General features: G+C 43.8%; 1 protein-coding gene and 1 long non-coding RNA gene across 3 annotated transcripts in view; one reads left to right on the forward strand and one right to left on the reverse strand.

The window, feature by feature from the left end:
* LOC139532687 (uncharacterized) overlaps positions 1-21866 on the reverse strand; it is a 23699-nt gene continuing 1833 nt past the window's right edge. The window contains exons 2-11 of one of the 2 annotated variants that reach the window (XM_071330629.1): positions 18844-18964; positions 16152-16262; positions 15931-15979; positions 13842-15655; positions 13579-13612; positions 11627-13440; positions 9903-9951; positions 7880-9687; positions 2713-2749; positions 1-2498 (exon numbers count right to left, since the gene is read on the reverse strand). In XM_071330629.1, coding sequence (XP_071186730.1) covers positions 646-2498; positions 2713-2749; positions 7880-9687; positions 9903-9951; positions 11627-13440; positions 13579-13612; positions 13842-15655; positions 15931-15979; positions 16152-16262; positions 18844-18964 — 7690 coding nt within the window. In that variant the 3' untranslated portion in view covers positions 1-645. Of the gene's footprint in view, positions 2589-2712; positions 2750-7879; positions 9688-9902; positions 9952-11626; positions 13441-13578; positions 13613-13841; positions 15656-15930; positions 15980-16151; positions 16263-18843; positions 18965-21866 lie in introns of both variants that reach the window. The other variant, XM_071330620.1, reaches the window with a different exon arrangement.
* Positions 20950-21866, forward strand: part of LOC139532727 (uncharacterized) — a 7484-nt gene continuing 6567 nt past the window's right edge. Inside the window, exon 1 of the long non-coding RNA XR_011666645.1 lies at positions 20950-21282. This is a non-coding gene — a long non-coding RNA (uncharacterized lncRNA). The remainder of the gene's footprint in view (positions 21283-21866) is intronic.

Consider the following 21866-nt stretch of genomic DNA (forward strand, 5'->3'; position numbering starts at 1 on the left):
GTCTTTTTAGAACTTTATTTTCATTTTTTGACAAATATATATGAATGTTGAACTCTTAAGGAGACAGTATTTGGAGAATTCTTTACAGAAAATGAACTCTCCTAAATAGACAAGAAACCATCATAAAATACATCTACATGATTGAACTAACCATTTCTATTTGTGCCAAGGAAGAGAATGATACAACTTATTGACAGTGAATTGATGCAAGTGATTCTTAAATTCAGTCCAATGTTATTTGGTGCTGACAAAAAAAGTTATTTCAAAAAGCCTGACGGGACTGTCATTTTCAGACATCTGTATTTTTATGATTCATGGGGTTGACTGTTAGTTTTGCATAAAGGCACACAAGCATTGGTAACCCTCAGGTGAGCATTGCTTTTTTTGTAAAGACATTGGTCCCATTAGGCAGTACAATTATCCAAACAACTTAAAACAAAAATGTTATAATAAAAAACAATGAATAAAATGACCAAAAGATTTAGATCATTCATGTATACAGGGAAATGTCTTCTAGTAAGTTAAAATGTTTGAGACCTAAATTAGGTTGGACATTTACTCAAGGGTACAGTGGGTCAGCAGTATAGGACACCAACTCAGAAACCTGCTTTACGCTAATAAGAGCTTGAGGGAACACCAACTTATTTACAGAGGATGAAGTTCAGAAAGGGACCTGGTCTCCTGTTGTATGAACCCCTGGAGGCTTCGCTTTCCCTGCCTGAAGGTACTCTCCCTCCGGGAAAATGGTAGGATGACCAGGAGCCTTAGGAGGGTTTCAATGTTACTAAAGCTCCTAATGTCTGATGCCTTCAGGGTGTCGAGCACAGTAGCTGGAAGATACCCGGACATGGGATCCAACCACTTCTCTCTCCAAGACTTCATCTCTGCTGGGAGTGAGACCAGGTCAGGCATGTCATCTTTGTACATGCGGAAAACGTGAGCATTTACACTGCTGTTTTCTAGCTTCGACATGGCGTAAGGCACAATCTCCAGGCACCTCAGGGTACTGAGGACCTTCTCTGTGAAGAACTCACTGACCTCAGCAATGGAGTGCTCTATCACCTTCTGACTAACCGCCATTTTGTAAAACTGACTCAGGGGTTCTAGCAGCGCAGAGTGCAACAACGTTATCTGCAGCTTGGAAGCTAGAGAGACAGCTTCCTTGAACCAGGCCTTGTGATGTGTGTCGATATCGCTCTTCAATTCATTGAGGGAAGTTAGGAGATCGGGCAAGCTATTCATAGCTAGCAACACATCTAGGGGTTTTCCTTGAAGAGATTGGCTCAGCTTTTTGGTCGAGCTCAGGACATTCTTCAGCACGACAGCCGAGAAGATGAACTCAAAACGTCTGACTTTATTGAAGTAAAGCAGTGCCTGGCCACTCCCTAAGCTATTCTCCTCACTTTTCAGCTCATTCAAGCACAGCATGACTACCTCCAGGAGCTCTACCATCAAATCATGCATATCATGACTCTTCTCCCAGTTCTTAATAAGCTTGTCCCTAAGCTCATTACCCTTCCCCTCATCATGTTGGAATATGGCAATGATCACCTCTTCCAGTTTGGTCTGTCGTTCTGCATCCTCTGTGAGCCACTGTAACATGTTTTCTATAGACACTGCACAGTCTGCTGCAGCCACTGCAGGAGATGACCTGGCTAGCCACACATTCAGAGACACAGCAGAGCTGACCATTTGCATGGCCAGGGGGTATTTCTGGGCTATTACAGCAGAGACAGCCCTCATCCGAGACCCTACCTCACCAACACTTAGCAAAGCTTGCCCTCTACAGTACTCCATATTGAGCCCCCATTTCTCTGATAGGGCTGTTTCAATAGCATCAGCCAAGACAGCAGTGTCCTGGCTAAACGGGATGAAAGCTACAGTCTCCTCGCACTGAGTGTCCTGTTTGTCCAAGTACCTGATGCACAGGGGGACATAGAGCTTTCCCTCAATCTCAACTGCCTGTTCCGTTATTATTGTGAAGAACTGTGAGTCCCAGAGTTCCTTAAGTATTTCCTCACGCACAGGTGGGTCATAGAAAGACATAGCCTGCCTCTGACCTACGACCCTGTCCTCTACCATCACAACACCGTCCTCCGCGACGCCCTCCTCCACCATCAGCCCGCCGACCTCCTCCTCCGCCAGCGCGACGGCCTCCTGCGCCACGCCGTCCTGTGCCTGGGCCACGCCGTCCTGCGCCACGCCGTCCTCCGCCTGGGCCACACCGTCCTGCGCCTGGGCCACGGCGTCCTCCGCCATCAGCGCGCCGTCCGCCGCCATCAGCGCGCCGTCCTCCGCCATCAGCGCGCCGTCCTCCGCCATCAGCGCGCCGTCCTCCGCCATCAGCGCGCCGTCCTCCGCCATCAGCGCGCCGTCCTCCGCCATCAGCGCGCCGTCCTCCGCCATCAGCGCGCCGTCCTCCGCCATCAGCACGCCGTCCTCCGCCATCAGCACGCCGTCCTCCGCCATCAGCACGCCGTCCTCCTCTTGCAACTCTCCTGCAAGGGGTTGTTCTGCCATATCAGCTTGGTGTTCCTCAACTGTCTGCTCATGTCTCTCATCAGGGTTTAAAACAAAAGCTCTGAAATCTAAACACACACACAGTTAGTTAAACACCCCTCTTTCCTTTATTTTCACTCTGAAGTATATACTATTACATGGTTCATGTAGAATATGTCATGATGAATCTTCATGATTTAAACATTCACTTACCACTTTCCAGCTTCAGACTTTTCATTTGTTTCTTCACCTAAATTACATAACAGAATTGAGTACATTTAAAACACATTTAATTGCTATGCATATCTCCTTTGCCAGGGGATGGGGGGGGGGGGTGATCTTGCTGTATTGTTTACTGTTATTATCTGTCTGTTTGTAAAACGGACAATTCATGAATAAAATAATTGTATGCATATCTATACCAGGGATTTTCTGGATAGAAATGGGGCTTAGGTGGTGGGCGTGGTGGAGGCGTGGCCATGGGCCTGGCAAATGGTGTGGTCGATGACCGAAAACTTTAGATGCCCTCCCAGTGACAAAATGTAGCTGTTTTAAAGCAAATTTCATGCAATTCTACAAAAAAAGGGATTCAAACAAAACTAAATCAATGGGGGCCCCATGACAAATACTCCTGAGTTAAAATTTTAGATTCCCCCTGACTGTCTTGCTTTTATTTTGGTGATTCGTTCTCAAAGATAAACTTACTTCAAAATGTACAGGTCCATCATCATTTCTACATACTTTATATCTGTGGTTTAATTTTACACAAAAAGAAAAACAAATGTTTTGTGTGTGTGTGTGAGATATATATATATATACACTGCTCAAAAAAATAAAGGGAACACTTAAACAACACAATGTAACTCCAAGTCAATCACACTTCTGTGAAATCAAACTGTCCACTTAGGAAGCAACACTGATTGACAATAAATTTCACATGCTGTTGTGCAAATGGAATAGACAACAGGTGGAAATTATAGGCAATTAGCAAGACACCCCCAATAAAGGAGTGGTTCTGCAGGTGGTGACCACAGACCACTTCTCAGTTCCTATGCTTCCTGGCTGATGTTTTGGTCACTTTTGAATGCTGGCGGTGCTTTCACTCTAGTGGTAGCATGAGACGGAGTCTACAACCCACACAAGTTGCTCAGGTAGTGCAGCTCATCCAGGATGGCACATCAATGCGAGCTGTGGCAAGAAGGTTTGCTGTGTCTGTCAGCGTAGTGTCCAGAGCATGGAGGCGCTACCAGGAGACAGGCCAGTACATCAGGAGACGTGGAGGAGGCCGTAGGAGGGCAACAACCCAGCAGCAGGACCGCTACCTCCGCCTTTGTGCAAGGAGGAGCACTGCCAGAGCCCTGGAAAATGACCTCCAGCAGGCCACAAATGTGCATGTGTCTGCTCAAACAGTCAGAAACAGACTCCATGAGGGTGGTATGAGGACCCGACGTCCACAGGTGGGTGTTGTGCTTACAGCCCAACACCGTGCAGGACGTTTGGCATTTGCCAGAGAACACCAAGATTGGCAAATTCGCCACTGGCGCCCTGTGCTCTTCACAGATGAAAGCAGGTTCACACGCACATGTGACAGACGTGACAGAGTCTGGAGACGCCGTGGAGAACGTTCTGCTGCCTGCAACATCCTCCAGCATGACCGGTTTGGCGGTGGGTCAGTCATGGTGTGGGATGGCATTTCTTTGGGGGGCCGCACAGCCCTCCATGTGCTCGCCAGAGGTAGCCTGACTGCCATTAGGTACCGAGATGAGATCCTCAGACCCCTTGTGAGACCATATGTTGGTGCGGTTGGCCCTGGGTTCCTCCTAATGCAAGACAATGCTAGACCTCATGTGGCTGGAGTGTGTCAGCAGTTCCTGCAAGAGGAAGGCATTGATGCTATGGACTGGCCCGCCCGTTCCCCAGACCTGAATCCAATTGAGCACATCTGGGACATCATGTCTCGCTCCATCCACCAACGCCACGTTGCACCACAGACTGTCCAGGAGTTGGCCAGGCGTTGTAGGGAGGTCATACAGGCACGTGGAGGCCACACACACTACTGAGCCTCATTTTGACTTGTTTTAAGGACATTACATCAAAAGTTGGATCAGCCTGTAGTGTGGTTTTCCACTTTAATTTTGAGTGTGACTCCAAATCCAGACCTCCATGGGTTGATAAATTTGATTTCCATTGATAACTTTTGTGTGATTTTGTTGTCAGCACATTCAACTATGTAAAGAAAAAAGTATTTAATAAGAATATTTCATTCATTCAGATCTAGGATGTGTTATTTTAGTGTTCCCTTTATTTTTTTGAGCAGTGTATATACACACACACACACACACAGTGAGCACCATAATTCATTGGACAGTGACCATTTTTTTGTTATTTTGGTTCTGTACTCTAGCACTTTGAGTTTGAAAGGATACAATGACAATGAGGGTGAAGTGCAGACTGTCAGCTTTAATTTAAGGGTATTTTCATACAGATCGGATGAACCGTTTAGAAATGACAGCACCTTTTGTACATGGTCCCCCCATTTTAAGGTAATACAAGTATTTGTTGAATTGGCTTCACAGATGTGTGTCGTTAGGCAGGTGTATTCATTTGTGTAGTTAGTGAATGCAGGAGAGCCGTTGATTAATAGTATTGATTATAGACTTTGCTATTGCCTTTGGAGGTTGTTGTTGGGGTGTGACAACATGAGGAAGATAGCAGTGTCGATGCAAATGAAGCTGGCCGTAATAAGGCTCAGAAATGAAAATCAATCAATCAGGAACATTGCAAAAACCCTGGGCATGCCCAAGTCAACAGTTTGGTTCATCATTAACAAGAAAAAAACAACAACCGGTGATCTCAATTATGTCAAAAGACCTGGTAGACTGAGGAAGACCACTGTGGTGGACGACCAGAGAACACTCTCTATGGTGAAGAAAACCCCTGACAACAGCCCAACAGATCAAAAACACTCTCCTGGATGCAGGTGTGTCAAAGTCTACCATATGTAGAAGACTACACCAGCAGGACTACAGAGGGTACACTACAAGATGCAAACCACTGATAAGCCTGAAGAACAGAAAGGCAAGATTACAGTTTGCTAAAAAGCACCTAAAAGAGCCCCAAGAGTTCTGGGAAAAAAAGTATTGTGGACAGATGAGACAAAGATTAACATGTACCAGAGTGATGGAAAGAGGAAAGTGTGGAGAAGAAAAAGACATGCCCATGATCCAAAGCATACCACCTCATCCCTGAAACATGGTGGAGGGGGTGTTATGGCTTGGGCCTGTATGGCTGCCAGTGAAACATGGTGGAGGGGGTGTTATGGCTTGGGCCTGTATGGCTGCCAGTGGAACAGGCTCACTTGTCTTCAACGATGATGTGACTGCAGACAGAAGTTGAACAATGAATTCTGAAGTGCACAGAAATATTTTATCTGCTCAGATAAAACCAAATGCCTCCAAACTCATTGGACGGCACTTCATCATGTAACAAGACAATGACCATAAACATACTGCTAGAGCAACGAAGGGGTTTTTGATGGCCAAAAAGTGGAAAATCCTTGATTGGCCGAGTCAATCACCGGATCTGAATCCAATTGAACATGCATTTTACATGCTGAAGAGGAGACTGAAGGCAATAAGTCCCAGAAACAAGCAGGAACTGAAGATGGCTGCAGTACAGGCCTGGCAGAGCATCACCAGGGAAGATACCCAGCGTCTGGTGATGTCGATGCATCACAGACTTCAAGCAGTCATTGCATGCAAAGGATATGCGACCAAATATTAACAATGATTACTTTATTCTACATTATGTTAAACTGTCCAATGTTTTTTGATGCCCGAAAATGGGGGGGACTATGTACACAAGCTTCTATAATTTCTAAACGGTTCATCCGATATGTATGAAAATACAATCAAGCTGTTAATTAAAGCTGACAGTCTGCACTTCACCCTCATTGAGTTTGAAAGGATACAATGACAAAGTGCTCGAGTACAGAACCCAAATAACAAAAAAATGATCACTGTCCAATGAATTATGGTGCTCACTGTATATATATCAAAAGTTTGGACACTCCTACTCATTCCAGGGTTTTTATTTATTTGTACTATTTTCTACATTGTAGAATAATAGTGAAGACATCAACACTATGAAATAGTACATCATGTAGTAACCACAAAAGTGAAACTATTCTTCAAAGTAGCCACCCTTTGCACACTCCTGGCATTCTCTCAACCAGCTTCACCTGAAATGCTTTCCAACAGTCTTGAAGGAGTTCCCATATACACTGAGCACTTGTTGGCTGCTTTTCCTTCACTCTGCGGTCCAACTCATCCCAAACCATCTCAATTGGGTTGAGGTCAGGTCATCTGATGCAGCACTCCATCACTCACCTTCTTGGTCAAATAGCCCTTACACAGCCTGGAGGTGTGTTGGATCATTGTCCTGTTAAAAAAAAGATTATATCTCATATGGTTCACGCTTAGCGGGACTGGCGTATCGCTGCAGAATGCTGTGGTAGCAATGCTGGTTATGTGTGCCTTGAATTCTAAATAAAATCACTGACAGTGTCACCAGCAAAGCAACCCCACACCATCACACCACCTCCTCCATGCTTCACGGTGGGAACCACACATGCGGAGATTATCCATTCACCTAATCTAATCTCACAAAGACACAGCAGTTAGAAGTAAAAATCTCACATTTGGACTCATCAGACCAAAGGACAGATTTCCACTGGTCTAGTGTCCATTGCTCGTGTTTCTTGGCCCAAGCAAGTCTCTTCTTATTGGTGTCCTTTAGTAGTGGTTTCTTTGCAGCAATTCGACCAAGAAGGCCTGATTCACGCAGTCACCTCTGAACAGCTGATGTTGAGCTGTATCTGTTACTTGAACTCTGTGAAGCATTTATTTGGGCTGCAATTTCTGAGGCTGGTAACTTACTGTTAATTGAAATGCATTCCAGGTGACTACCTCATGAAGCTGGTTGAGAGAATGCCAAGAGTGTGCAAAGCTGTCATCAAGGCAAAGGGTGGCTACTTCGAAGAATCTCAAATATAAAATATTTTGATTTGTTTAACACTTTTTTGGTTACTACATGATTCCATATGTGTTATTTCATAGTTTTGAACTCTTCACTATTATTCTACAATGTAGAAAATAGTAAAAATAAAGAAAAGGCCTGGAATGAGTAGGTGTGTCCAAACTTTTGACTGATACTGTATATACATTTATTTTTTTACCGTTTGGACATAGGCGGCCCGGAAAAAAACACTTAAGCGGCCCGTCCAAGACTTTTCTATGCAGAAAAAAACCTGTATATCAATCAAATCAGTCCTTAAAACATGAGCATTGGAATGCTAGAAAGAGTATTGCTGTTAATTTACCTGCTCAAGACATGGGATGCTTTCTGGGTCAACTTCGATGCACTTCTCAATGACCTCCCTTAGTCTTTGAACAGTTGGGTAATGCATGAGAAGCATCACAGTGTCGGTTTTGCTGCCCTTGCAGACAGTGTTCTTCAGCAGAGCCCTCATGGAGTTCAGGGTGGTCTTCATGAGGTCCCACTCCATACTGACGCTGGGTAGAACAGCCACCAGTCTGAGCAGCATTGTCACTGTGGGATGGCTTTGAGATTCTGGGTGAAGCAGTATCTCAGAGATAGAAGCTGGTGGTGACATGTCCTGGTATTTCTCTTTCCACACTGTGGCCCAGTTACTGATATCCTGCTCTACTGTGTCAGGATCAGGCAGGTCAGACAGGTAGAGACTGTATAGCTTGTCTGTGGACTCTGCGCGGATTGGCTCTGAAATGGGCTGTGGATTGCAGGTGGGAAGAAGAGACAGGAGCTTCAAGGCTTTCAAATGACTGTCGGAGAAGTTGTACTTCATTTCGTCAATGAGGCAGCTCAGTACAGGAACACTAAAGTTGTCCCTGTAGTACACCTCTGGAGACTCGTAAGAGTTAGCTTCCTCTGGGAAACACACTTGCTGAGGGGCCACCTTGGATGCTAGTTGCAATGCCTCTTCAAACCAAGGTGTGTGTACAGTGCTTATGTTCTCCAACATCTTGTTCAGTGTCTCTATGATTGGTACGATCTTCTCCACCTCACAGATGATGTCAGCAGGGTTACCACAGCGGAAAACAGTGCTGCAGTTCCGAAGAGGAGAACAGGCGTTCTTCAGGATCACAAGTGTGACGACAAAATCCATCTCTCTCAAAGCAGTGGCGAGGACCTGTGCATGTAGCGACATAGTGCCCGTGGCGCTGGAACTAACTGAATCCAGGCAACTCAAGACTCCCTCCAATGTGTCGACTAGGAGATCAAAAAAGTCCTCCCTCTTCTTCCACCTGGAGCAACAGGTTTCTGGAATCTCCTCCAAGGCCTCCCGAGGTGTATTCAGTAACCCATCCACAGCCTGTGCTAGCTCTGCCTCCAGTCCAGGTGACTGGTCAAAGAACAGTAGAAGATCTTCCACAATTCCCAGCATCTTTGTGACAGGTGGGCAGTGTACACTTCCTGCTAGCCAACAGGCAAGACCACAAGACTCACTGGGTGTGATGACAGACAGAGGATAGCTCTCGAGAAACTCCAAAGACATCTTCTTCAGGCTGTGACAACCTGAGCCCATGCGCATGAATGCTTGCCCACGACACTGACTCATCGGCAATCCCCAGTCTTCGGTTAAAGTTGCTGAAAGATTCTTGGCTTGAACATCAACGTCACAGGTTTCAAAAAATCGCAAAAAACCAATGAGCTCTACCTTGGGGGCACATTCCCCAACATATCTGACGAAGACAGGCAGATAGCTCTTATTAGCAATTACAACAGGTTTATCTGTAATAAGAGAAAAGAAGGGTGACTCCTGTATTTCTAAGAGTATGACTTCCCTGATGGATTTTGTGAGAATCTCTACCATTTCCTCCTCTCCTACGTTAAGCGTGGACTTGCCATCTCTTCCAAACCAGTGGCACAGGCCGAGATCCTGGATGAGAAGGACTTGATCTTCTTTGGAGAGTTCGGAGAGCTGGCACTTCTTTTTCCCTAGACGTGCAGCCAGTCTGAAAACCATTTCCAAACTCTGTCGATTATCTCCAGTGTGCCCATTCTCATCCACCGCTTTCATTTCCTGGTTCTCTTTCTTGTCAGAAGACTGATTCTCAAGGTCCTCTGTTCCATCTTTGCCATGATGGACTGAAAATATAAAAGGTAAATGATTTAATTCAATTGACTCAGTTCAAGTTCTATAATGTTCTATCAGAGAGAGTTCATTTATTTCGTCACTTGACAAAACCTAGGTCCATCCCTATTACCAACATACTAAATGGTAAGTGTTATTACATATTTATTACCTTACAATGAATCCCCATGTGACCATGTAATTGTAACAAATATTTTCTATAACATACCTTCCATGTTGGCTTCAGAGTTCTTCATCAGACTTTTGGATTCCTTATCCTAAAAAAATAATTTAAAAAGACATTAAAAGGAAATCATTTATTTTAAAATGACATTTCAGTATAGACTGCACTGAAAGACTACATAGGTTTAACGTATTAGACAAAATACACTGCTCAAAAAAATAAAGGGAACACTAAAATAACACATCCTAGATCTGAATGAATGAAATATTCTTATTAAATAGTTTTTTCTTTACATAGTTGAATGTGCTGACAACAAAATCACACAAAAATTATCAATGGAAATCAAATTTATCAACCCATGGAGGTCTGGATTTGGATTCACACTCAAAATTAAAGTGGAAAACCACACTACAGGCTGATCCAACTTTGATGTAATGTCCTTAAAACAAGTCAAAATGAGGCTCAGTAGTGTGTGTGGCCTCCACGTGCCTGTATGACCTCCCTACAACGCCTGGGCATGCTCCTGATGAGGTGGCGGATGGTCTCCTGAGGGATCTCCTCCCAGACCTGGACTAAAGCATCCGCCAACTCCTGGACAGTCTGTGGTGCAACGTGGCGTTGGTGGATGGAGCGAGACATGATGTCCCAGATGTGCTCAATTGGATTCAGGTCTGGGGAACGGGCGGGCCAGTCCATAGCATCAATGCCTTCCTCTTGCAGGAACTGCTGACACACTCCAGCCACATGAGGTCTAGCATTGTCTTGCATTAGGAGGAACCCAGGGCCAACCCCACCAGCATATGGTCTCACAAGGGGTCTGAGGATCTCATCTCGGTACCTAATGGCAGTCAGGCTACCTCTGCCGAGCACATGGAGGGCTGTGCAGGCCCCCCAAAGAAATGCCACCCCACACCATGACTGACTCACCGCCAAACCAGTCATGCTGGAGGATGTTGCAGGCAGCAGAACGTTCTCCACGGCGTCTCCAGACTCTGTCACATGTGCTCAGTGTGAACCTGAGCACACGTCCTCCACGGTGCCAAACGTCCTGCACGGTGTTGGGCTGTAAGCACAACCCCCACCTGTGGACGTCGGGCCCTCATACCACCCTCATGGAGTCTGTTTCTGACCGTTTGAGCAGACACATGCACATTTGTGGCCTGCTGGAGGTCATTTTGCAGGGCTCTGGCAGTGCTCCCCCTGCTCCTCCTTGCACAAAGGCGGAGGTAGCGGTCCTGCTGCTGGGTTGTTGCCCTCCTACGGCCTCCTCCACGTCTCCTGATGTACTGGCCTGTCTCCTGGTAGCGCCTCCATGCTCTGGACACTACGCTGACAGACACAGCAAACCTTCTTGCCACAGCTCGCATTGATGTGCCATCCTGGATGAGCTGCACTACCTGAGCAACTTGTGTGGGTTGTAGACTCCGTCTCATGCTACCACTAGAGTGAAAGCACCGCCAGCATTCAAAAGTGACCAAAACATCAGCCAGGAAGCATAGGAACTGAGAAGTGGTCTGTGGTCACCACCTGCAGAACCACTCCTTTATTGGGGGTGTCTTGCTAATTGCCTATAATTTCCACCTGTTGTCTATTCCATTTGCACAACAGCATGTGAAATTTATTGTCAATCAGTGTTGCTTCCTAAGTGGACAGTTTGATTTCACAGAAGTGTGATTGACTTGGAGTTACATTGTGTTGTTTAAGTGTTCCCTTTATTTTTTTGAGCAGTGTAATAATCATGGACATTTATTTCAACAGTGAAAACTTACCAAGCAGATGCCCTCTAAAGCCTGGGGAGTGACCTTCAAGCACTTAGTCACCATCCGGTCCAGATCTCTGCTGAAGTTGGTTCCCACCTGCAGCATGGCCAGACATGGGGACCTGTCCTTGGGGCTGGTGTTCCTCAGGTATTCCTGGAACATCTTGTGGCGCATCACTTCCCCACAGTTCTCCAGTACCGTGCTGGGTAGCACAGACATGATCCTCAGCAGTGTGTTGATGTTCCCAAAGTACTGCATGAGTGGCAGACGGAGAGTCTGAAAGATGGTGTCTGGTATGGTCACGGATGCAACTTTGGTCTTCCACTTCACCCTCCAGCAGCACAACTCGGTGAAGAAGTTGTCGGAGTCAGGCAGATCACTGGCGTAGAGAGGAGGCTTTGACCTCAGGATTTCAAACATGTAACTCACAGTCACAGAGCAGGGAACCAGGGAGAGGAAGTTTAGGGCCTCCTTGTGGTCCTCAGAGAAATGATCCTTAACAGCATTGGTGAGGTTGTCCACTAGGGGCACACTTAGTGCATCTTTGTAATACAGAGCTGGTTTCATCATGCTATCCCTGGACGCAGAGGAATTATCAGGCACTTTTATCTGCACACCTAGACTCTGGGCGAGCGCACAAGCTTCATCAAACCAATTCTGGTGAAATACTTTGATGTTTGTTTTGACCCTGTTAAGAGTAGCCACTATACCACTGATCTGGCAGAGTTGGGATGCTGCGCTGAAATGATCCTTCTGGAGTCCTGCACTCAGTTCCCTGGTGAAGGACGAGGTGTTCTTCAGGGCTACCATGGGCACAATAAAATCAAAGTCCCTTATCAAACGCAGCAGTGCTCCAGCTTTTAGAGAGAATGAGGATTTCCACCTCTGTGGGTTGCTCTTGATTTTCTCCAAACATTCGACAAGGGGCTCCAGCATCTGCACAAAGACTTCATAGGAATCGTGCTTCTCCTGCCAGACGGTACAGAACTTCCCCTGCAATTCTTGAACCTTTTCATAGCTTTCCCTAAGACCAAATGCAATGACATGATCCAGCTGTTTCTCAAGCATAGGCATGCTCCCAAAAAACATCAACACCTCTTCAAACACATCCAGGGCCCGTTTGACTGCTGACACAGGGGTGGATTTTGACCACCATATGTTAAAGGAGTAACAAGAGCAGTGTGTGCATATTGCAAGGGGGTACTTTTCTTGGATTTTGCAGGCAAATGCTTTCAGCTTGTAGGAGACATCACCGGATCCTAGGTAGGCCTGACCTCTGCAGTAACACAAATCGAGATGCCACTCTTTGGTGACAATTTCCAATATGCGCTCTGACATGGCATCACAGTCAAGATCCACATCCAGAAATCCCATGAGTTCCAATCGCATGACATCAAAACTGTCCACAAACCTGAGGAAGAGAGGAAGATGTTTTTTCTCCCCTAACTTCACAACGCGGTCGATGAACAGAGAAAAAAAGGAAGTGCCCACCTCCACAAGAATTCCCTCCCTGACAGCATCCTCGCATACTCTGAGAACTTCTTCCATCTCAGACTTCGACACATATTTCAATGAGTCTTCAACCTCGCCATCCTGTTCAGCAGAGGCCTCACCAGGCTGTCTGCTCTGGCTGTTATATGCAGCTGTCACAGCAACCTGCAGAGCAGATTTGAGTGCCTCCTTATTAGTTTCTGTGGCTGGGAGTTTCGGTTGCCCCACTCTCTCGGTCTCCATCTCAGAGGGTATGATGTCCTGTGGTTCTTCTTGTGTTTCTTCAACATTCTCTTTTAGAGTGTGATTCCCATCATTCTCAGAGACAGGTTCTGAAATAAAGCAGTGAAGAGCATGAGCCAAGAAGGAATAATTAATAAAACATAGGTATTAATGCAAATATTTTGATATTTACACAATAGTGCAATAAATATTATACAATTATTATATTAATAATTGTACTTCCTTACCAGCTTCAGGCTGCATCTCTATTACCTCATCATCCTATGAACAGAAAATAAAAGCATTAGCAAAATAAGACTTTTGTTCAGTAACTGAAACCTACAAATGTAAATATTAGTAAGAAAACAAGTTCAGAAATATCCAACATCCACTTACAGTACTTTAATTTTGTGTAGTTTTTCAAATTATTTGAAATCTTCAGTTTATTTGATTGCGGAGCAAAGACTTTAAAAGCAACAAGAACACAACTTTAATATTAAAATAAACTTACCATATGCAAAAACTGCAATATGTCAATATGCTTCTCCACATAGGACTCAACCATGTCTTCCACATTGAAGTGCACGTCTTGATTGACATAGACAAATGCCATGTTGCACAGTCTCTGATCCTCCGGTGTGGCTTTCAGGTAAGACTGGTACCGCTCCAGCACCATGTTGTACTGCCCATACACGTCTGCCTCTGCATTCACACAGGGGATGGTTCCCAAAACTCTCAGCAGGCTCTGCACATTTGGGTAAAATGCAATGTCTGGGATTTTCAATGTTGCAAACACTGTTGTGGGCAGGATCCTCCGCTTGCTAGCATGTCTCCACTTCACCTCCCAGCAACCAAGCTCATCGTAAAACGTGTCAGGCCGGGCAAGGTTGTTCAAGTTTGCGTCCGCCACTTTATCCCTGCGGATACTGAAATTGTGGTCAGCCATGTAAGACGGCACCAATGAGAGCCATCTCAGAATCCGAACCATCTCAGTGCTAAACACCCGCTTTACCTCCGCAACAAGGTACTGTAAGATCTGCCTGCTCAGAGTCTCTCTGTAGAAATCCTCCAGAGGGGTTTCAGTTGCAACTGCCTCGCCAGTCTCAGGTGAGCTCTCATCCGGCCTAGCGACCTCCACTCCCAGCTTCTTAGCCCTGCCCACTGCGTCAGAAAACCACTTCCTGTGGAATATTGCGATCTCCTGCAGATGTTTGTTGACCAGCTTTAAGGCGTTGGAGATTGTGTACTGCAAGGTGCTGCTGATGCTGATGGCTCCCCTGAGACTCGGGTTGAGGATACTCACGCAACAGAGGGTATTCTTCAGAACAACCAGGGTGATAATGAAATTGAAGTTCTTCAGGATCGGCTTGAGCTTGGCCATCTGCTCACAAGTAGCGGTGTCTGCGTTCGCAGCCGAGCACACCTCGTTGATGCAGGCGAGGAATGGTTCAAGAATGTCCAACATGGTCTGGAAGGCATCAACACCATACTCCCAGGTGTTCTGGGAAGCCTCTATGATCCTGTCCACTTCACCTTTAAGGTGGCTGTATGAAGACTTGATTTTCACCTCCAGTCTTTCCCAAAGATCTGGGGATCCTCTAATTATTGTGGCGACCTCCTCCACTGTGTTCACAACCTTCTGGATATAAGGTATGGGCATGGAGCGGATTAGCCACATGTTAAAGGCGTATGGGTCACTAGGTGCTAGCACTACCTGAGGAAACTCCTGCAGAATCCTGCTGGTGAGATCCTTCATTTTCTGACATAAACCACCTGTGGTCAGGTAGGTAAGTCCTCGACAATGCTCCATCCGCAGCCCCCACTTATTCCGAATTTCTGAGAGCAGCATGTAAAACAGACCCTCAGCATCTGCATAACAGGGCAGGAAACCCATGAGGTGTTTCTGAGGGAACCCTGCCACAGTGACGGACCTGATGAAAACTGGGATCTGATCTTTTCCCTCGATGTTTGTCACACCTTGAAGCAGGATGGAGAAAAAGCGTGCCAACCTCAAACTGTTCCGGATCTCCTCCCGCATGAGGTCCTCGCTGAACTGAAGGACTTCTTTCTGGTCAATTTTTTCAACACAGATGGGGTTGAGAGACTGTTGTCCTCTGTGGTCTCCCATCGGTTCATCTGTGTTGGGGTTTGCATCGTTCCCTATGCTGAATCCAGTGAAGGCAAGGGTTTCCTTAAAGTAGACTTTAAGGATTTCCTTTGCTTTGGAGTTGGCGACATCCTCTCTCTTTTGTTCCTCTTGCTGTAAATCACATGTTGCGCTATTCTCTCCTGGCTTAACTTTCAACTCAGATGGAGCATCATCTTCTGTAGTAAAGGAGAAAACATGGACAAGAAATTGAAAAAAAGTGTAACTGAATAAATACGTTGAGCCATTTCTACAAATACCCTATCAAAAGGTGTACTTTCCTAACTTAACATATAGCCTATGACAATACAGACCACATTACTATGAACTACTAGTTGCTACCCAATTATGTAATTTCTGGTAGGAAAATAGATATCATTTTGCAGCGAGTGGCCAAATATGGAAATATTTTCTTCTTATGGTAAAACAAACAAATGAAAAGAAATAGATTTACCAAACCAATCCCCTTTAGCTTTCTTCAAGGATGCAAGCTCTGCCTCAGCCTAAATGGATTAAAGACATACTTAGATGTAAACTGGAATTAATGCAATAGTATCAGATTATACACTTACTGAGATCAGGTTAGGATGACTTTATTGGGTACAACATTCAGGGTCATGACCTTATAAGGGACACTGTAAACCACTTGTGTGTTTTAAACATGACAATACTTACAGGTTCTCTTGTTCTTTTATTCCGGTTGTGGCCTGATGGATTATTCAAATGGCTTGTAAAATCAAATCTGGTTGGAATAGCACCCTCTTTCAAGGATGTTCTTAAAGTGCTCTGAAAAAGAAACAAGCAAATAATTATAACAATTTCAATGCCACTCTTTTGCATGCCTGAGAGTAAGAACCTACAGGGAGAAGCATGACCTTTTAATACAGACCTACCAGTGGTCTTCAGATAGACCTAGTGCATTATGATTAAGCTAGTCCCAACAAAGGTCTACATGACTTTGTTGGGACATCACGTCACACAGTATGTGGGAAACCTATTCTACAATAGTTTTTGATTCCCCTAAGCATGTGACAAGACATTATTTCTAGTGTGCAAGAGATTTTATTCTGAGAGCAATGTACATAATAGAAGGTGCAGTGAAATTTGCCATTTTACAGGGTCAGCCAGAGTATGACATAGCCTACATCCCAAACCCGGTCAATTGGTCTATTAGCTAATGCATAGATGAGTCACCACCTGAATAGGTCATCTGTAACTCATGACTCCGCCCTATTCCTGAACAATATAACTGAATGAAAACGTAAAATTAATGTTTTAATATACAGTGCGTTTGGAAAGTATTCAGACCCCTTGACTTTTTCCACATTTTGTTATGTTACAGCCGTATTCTAAAATGGATTCAATAGTTTTTCCCCCTCATCAAACCACACAAAATACCCCACAATGACAAATCAAAAACAGTTTATTTTTAAATGTTGCACATTTATTAAGAATTAAAAAACGGAAATATCACATTTACATAAGTATTCAAACCCTTTACTCAGTGCTTTGTTGAAGCACCTTGGGCAGAGATTACAGCCACGAGTCTTCTTGGATATGACGCTACAAGCTTGGCAAACCTGTATTTGGGGAGTTTCTCCCATTACTGTGCAGATCCTCTCAAACTCTGTCAGGTTAGATGGGGAGCGTCGCTGCACAGCTATTTTCAGGTCTCTCAAGAGATGTTCCATCGGGTTCAAGTCTGAGCTATGGCTGGGCTACTCCTGGACATTCAGAGACTTGTCCCGAAGCCACTCCTGAGTTGTCTTGGCTGTGTGCTTAGGGTCGTTGTCCTGTTGGAAGGTGAACATTCACCCCAGTCTGAGGTCCTGAGCGCTCTGGAACACGTTTTCATCAAGGAGGTCTGTGTGCTTTTCTCCGTTCATCTTTCCCTTGATCCTGACTAGTTTCCCAGTCCCTGCCGATGAAAAACATCCCCACAGCATGATGATGCCACCACCATACTTCACCGTAGGGATGGTGCCAGGTTTCCTCCAGACGTGACGCTTGGTATTCAGGCCAAAGAGTTCAATCTTGGTTTCATCAGACCAGAGAATCTTGTTTCTCATGGTCAGAGTCCTTTAGGTGGCTTTTGGCAAACTCCAAGCAGGCTGACATGTGCTGCGGTAAAAGGCATGATTGGTGGAGTGCTGCAGAGATGGTTGTCCTTCTGGAAGGTTCACCCATCTCCACAGAGGAACTCTGGAGCTGTCAGAGTGATCATCAGGTTCTTGGTCACCTTCCTGACCAAGTCCCCTTCTTCCCTGATTGCTCAGTTTGGCCGAGCAGCCAGCTCTAGGAAGTCTTGGTGGTTCCAATCTTCTTCCATTTCAGAATGATGGCCAGTGTTCTTGGGGACCATCAATGCAGCAGAAGTTTTTGGTAGCCTTCCCCAGATCTGTGCCTCGACACAATTCTGTCTCGGAGCTCTACGGACAATTCCTTCAACCTCGTGGCTTGGTTTTTGCTCTGACACGCACTGTCAACTGTGCGTAGACAGGTGTGTGGCTTTTCAAATCATGTCCAATCAATTGTATTTACCACATGTGGACTCCAATCAAGTTGTAGAAACCTCTCAAGGATGATCAATGGAAACAGGATGCACCTGAGCTCAATTTTGAGTCTCACAGCAAAGGGTCTGAATACTTATGTAAATAAGTAATTTTTAATACATTCGCAAACATTTCTAAAAACCTGTTTTCACTGTCATTATGGGGTACTGTGTGTAGATTGATGAAGGAAACATTTTCATTAATCCATTTTAGAATAAGGCTGTAAATTAACAAAATGTGGAAAAAGGGAAGGGGTCTGAATACTTTCAGAATGCACTGTAATTAGTGATGGGGGAAAAAATCTATATTTACATATCACAATTTTATTTTGGATGATATTATATCAATACTTTGACTCCAGGCATCAATTTGTAAAAAACAAACAAACATAGTCGGCTGTCGGTTAGTCGGCTGTACCTGCACAAAAACTCAGGTATTTGTCATCCTATAGCATGTTCTCCAACTTTAAAAAAAAAAGTGAGCCAATAAAATGTTTTCAACACTTATTTCCATGACTGATCAAAACAAATTTTCTCATGCTCTCTCGTCTCTCTGCAGCAGACAGATATTGAGCAGAAGTTTTCCCAATAACATATTAAATCTGCTCAGAATTAAGATACAAATATATTCTGTTTGCATCAATATGTTTGCAACATCAAATCGCAGTATCGAATTGCAATATATATATATAGAATTGGGAGCGTCGCAATATTACTCGTATAGGCACCTAAGTATCGTGATAATATATTATTGCGAGGTCCCTGGCAATTCTCAGCCCTTGATAACTGGCCTCTTCAGTAAATAATAATACTTACGTCACGACAGATCAAGGAAGGCTCAAAATGATTTGCACAAATTTGGAAGGAATTGTGTAACTCCTCAGGGGTTTTTGGCTCCAAGTCAGATCGATGACAATTATTTAACCATTGTTTACATCTGAAAGGAAAAATTCACAGGATTAGATTTCAAAACTGCAATAGGGATAAGCCTGCCCCCATGTTATAGACCGATGAAAAGATCTATCTGCATATCACTAGCAAACCGTCCTGTGACGGAAGGTAGGTCTACTACAGTAAACCACGGTAATGGATTTGCACTGAGACTGATTTTTTTCACACAAAACATGTATGCCAAACAAAAACATTGATTTCAAAGTTAAACTAATCATACAACTCTTTGAACAAGGCCTACTTTTAAAACAATTTACACAGACATTTTTACAAAAACGCATTTACTGGAAGAACTGTGCAGATGCAAAGTTAGGTAACAGAATTTTGGTACATTCTCCCTCAGTTTTTTGCATGACCAAGTTTTCACAAAAAAATTAAATCTGCTCAGAATTAAGATACAAATATGTCTGCAGAAGGAATGAGGTGTAAGCTATTATATGAAACCTTGGGTTTGAAAACAATATATTTTGGTTATTGAACTACAGTAAGTGAAGTGGACCTACACCCAGTAACAGCTAGCCATTTCACATCGGTTACAGTCGCTTAGGTCATTAGTTTTGCCCATTCTAACGTTCAATCGAACCGTAACTACGGCCACGTGACTCACTGTCTGTAGGAGAGAACCATTTCCCTGAAGAGGGTGGTGTACCTAATAAACTGGCCTTTGAGTGTATTTGGACCATCAGCAACATAGGGAGGGGGTGTAACCTGCTACATCAAAGCTAGATAGCCTGCTAGCTAGTCTGATTAAACAAGCTGTAATACAACATTTGTATTTACAGACGGAAACGAATGCCTTCAAAATCATGTAAATGTTCCTTACAAGCCAGAATGTTGAATAAAATTACATTTAAACTTTACTGGTTGTATGTGCGGTTTGTCCTTCAGCTGCTCAAAAATGTAGACAAAATATCTACAGGAATGTATTGTTTACCGAACTTCTTAGAAAGCCGGTAGGTATATGGTTCGGCACCAAAGTAAAGTTAGTTTTAAATACACTCAGTACTCCTTGTATATAATCTTGTTATTGTGTTACTATTTCATTTTTTATTGAGCAAATATTTGTCTTAGTTTTTAACTCTGCCTTGTTGGGTATGGGCTCGTATGTAAGCATTTCACTTAAGTCTACACCAGTCGTATTTGACGCATGATGTGACCAATAAAATGTTATTGGATTCAGTTCTCTTGTCAATAGCTATTGAACCAAGCATGCCATGACAATGAAAATTGTATATTCTGAATCGGGGAAGGATGGAGAACAATCCTGTGAATTTATATTTTCTTATTTGGATTTCAATTGTCAAAAATATTTTATCGAAGACAGATGGTTCTCCATCCTTCCCTGATTCAGAATATACAACTTGCCATGGCATGCCTTGTTCAATAGCTATTGACAAGAGAAAACCGAACATCCAATATAAAACAAACTTTACCTCGGTGCAGAACGAGTCATATAGAGTGCAATAGTAATGGCTAACTTCACCATGGTTCGTTGGACAAAACCTATGGGGAAATTGAGTTTTTGGTTAAATGCCAAAAAAAGATGGTCTGTAGTAAACAAGCTTCAGAGATCTTATACATTTTGTTCGAAGATAAATCTTCATCAGTCACTGAATTTTGAAGCATTTATGTAATTTTTTAAAAGCACAAAAAGGATTCATAAATCATAAAGATCATGTTAACTGACTGACTGATAATGTCATAGAACAAAACGTATAAGATCTCGTAAGCCTGTGTTAGACATAAGGTCTGAGGTTATCATAAAACTCTACTTTCCCCATAGGAATGGCTGAACTAACTAATGTTTTTTAGGACTACAAGCTGGCGACCTCTATAGACGGTTTGGTTGTTTAGCAACAAAACCGACGCATGCGCAAATATGGAGCAAAACAGACGGGGTTGCCTTAGATTTGTAACTATATTTTGTATCCAATGCTTATTGAAAACATACATGTGCCCCTGTCTCAAATACATTGTTACAGTTGTTGGTTAGCTAGCTATTATTATTGACTAAATACCTCAAAACAAGAAATGGTATCAAAAACAAGATGAAACGAGTCATTTACGATTCCCCACATAGCAGTTTGCCATTGTTGTAGCCATCTGGCTATCCAGAATCACAACTACTCACGGACTTCTGCTCCACTGAAGCATGCGCATCGTTTTCGTGACGTTTTCAGTTTACCCATCTATACCTACCCGCCCACTAAAAAGTTTGGTAAACAATAACTAGCTACTTTGCTGTGGATATTTTATCTCAAATTTCAAGCAGGGGAAGGACAAACCGTGCAGACAATCCGTAGAGTAAGTTTAAATGTAATTTATTCAACATTCTGGCTTGTAGGAACATGTACACGATTGTGCAAGCATTGTTTTAGGCTGTATATAGACCCATTTGGGATTTAGTGGAGGGTAAACACAGTTTACGCACCTTTTTAATTGGTGTTTACGCACATTTTTATTTCGTTAATACACTTTTTATTGCGTTCCCAGCGTTGATCAACGGTCACAATGTTAATATTCTTGATCGGAGTTAAAAATCGCGACCGTCTCTCTGCGAAGAGTGGAATCATGATTCAGGTATGCTCGTTATGTTCGCCTACTCCCCCCGGATTTGTCTTGTTAGAAGCAAAGTCCAAAGTCAAACTCCGCCCAGGCACAGACGTGAAACGAACTACCTCAGCCCAGACCAGTGGTGTAGTACTTTGAAGTATTTTTACTTAAGTATTTTTGGGGAGTATCTGTACTTTACTATTTATATTTTTGATTACTTTTAATTTACTACATTCCTAAAGGAAATAATGTACTTTTTACTCCATACATTTCCCCTGACACCCAAAAGTACTTACATTTTGAATTCTTATCAGGACAGGAAAATTGTCAAATTC

The sequence above is a fragment of the Salvelinus alpinus genome, chromosome 1 (genome assembly GCF_045679555.1).
Source record: "Salvelinus alpinus chromosome 1, SLU_Salpinus.1, whole genome shotgun sequence".
NCBI classification, from domain to species: Eukaryota; Metazoa; Chordata; class Actinopteri; order Salmoniformes; family Salmonidae; genus Salvelinus; species Salvelinus alpinus.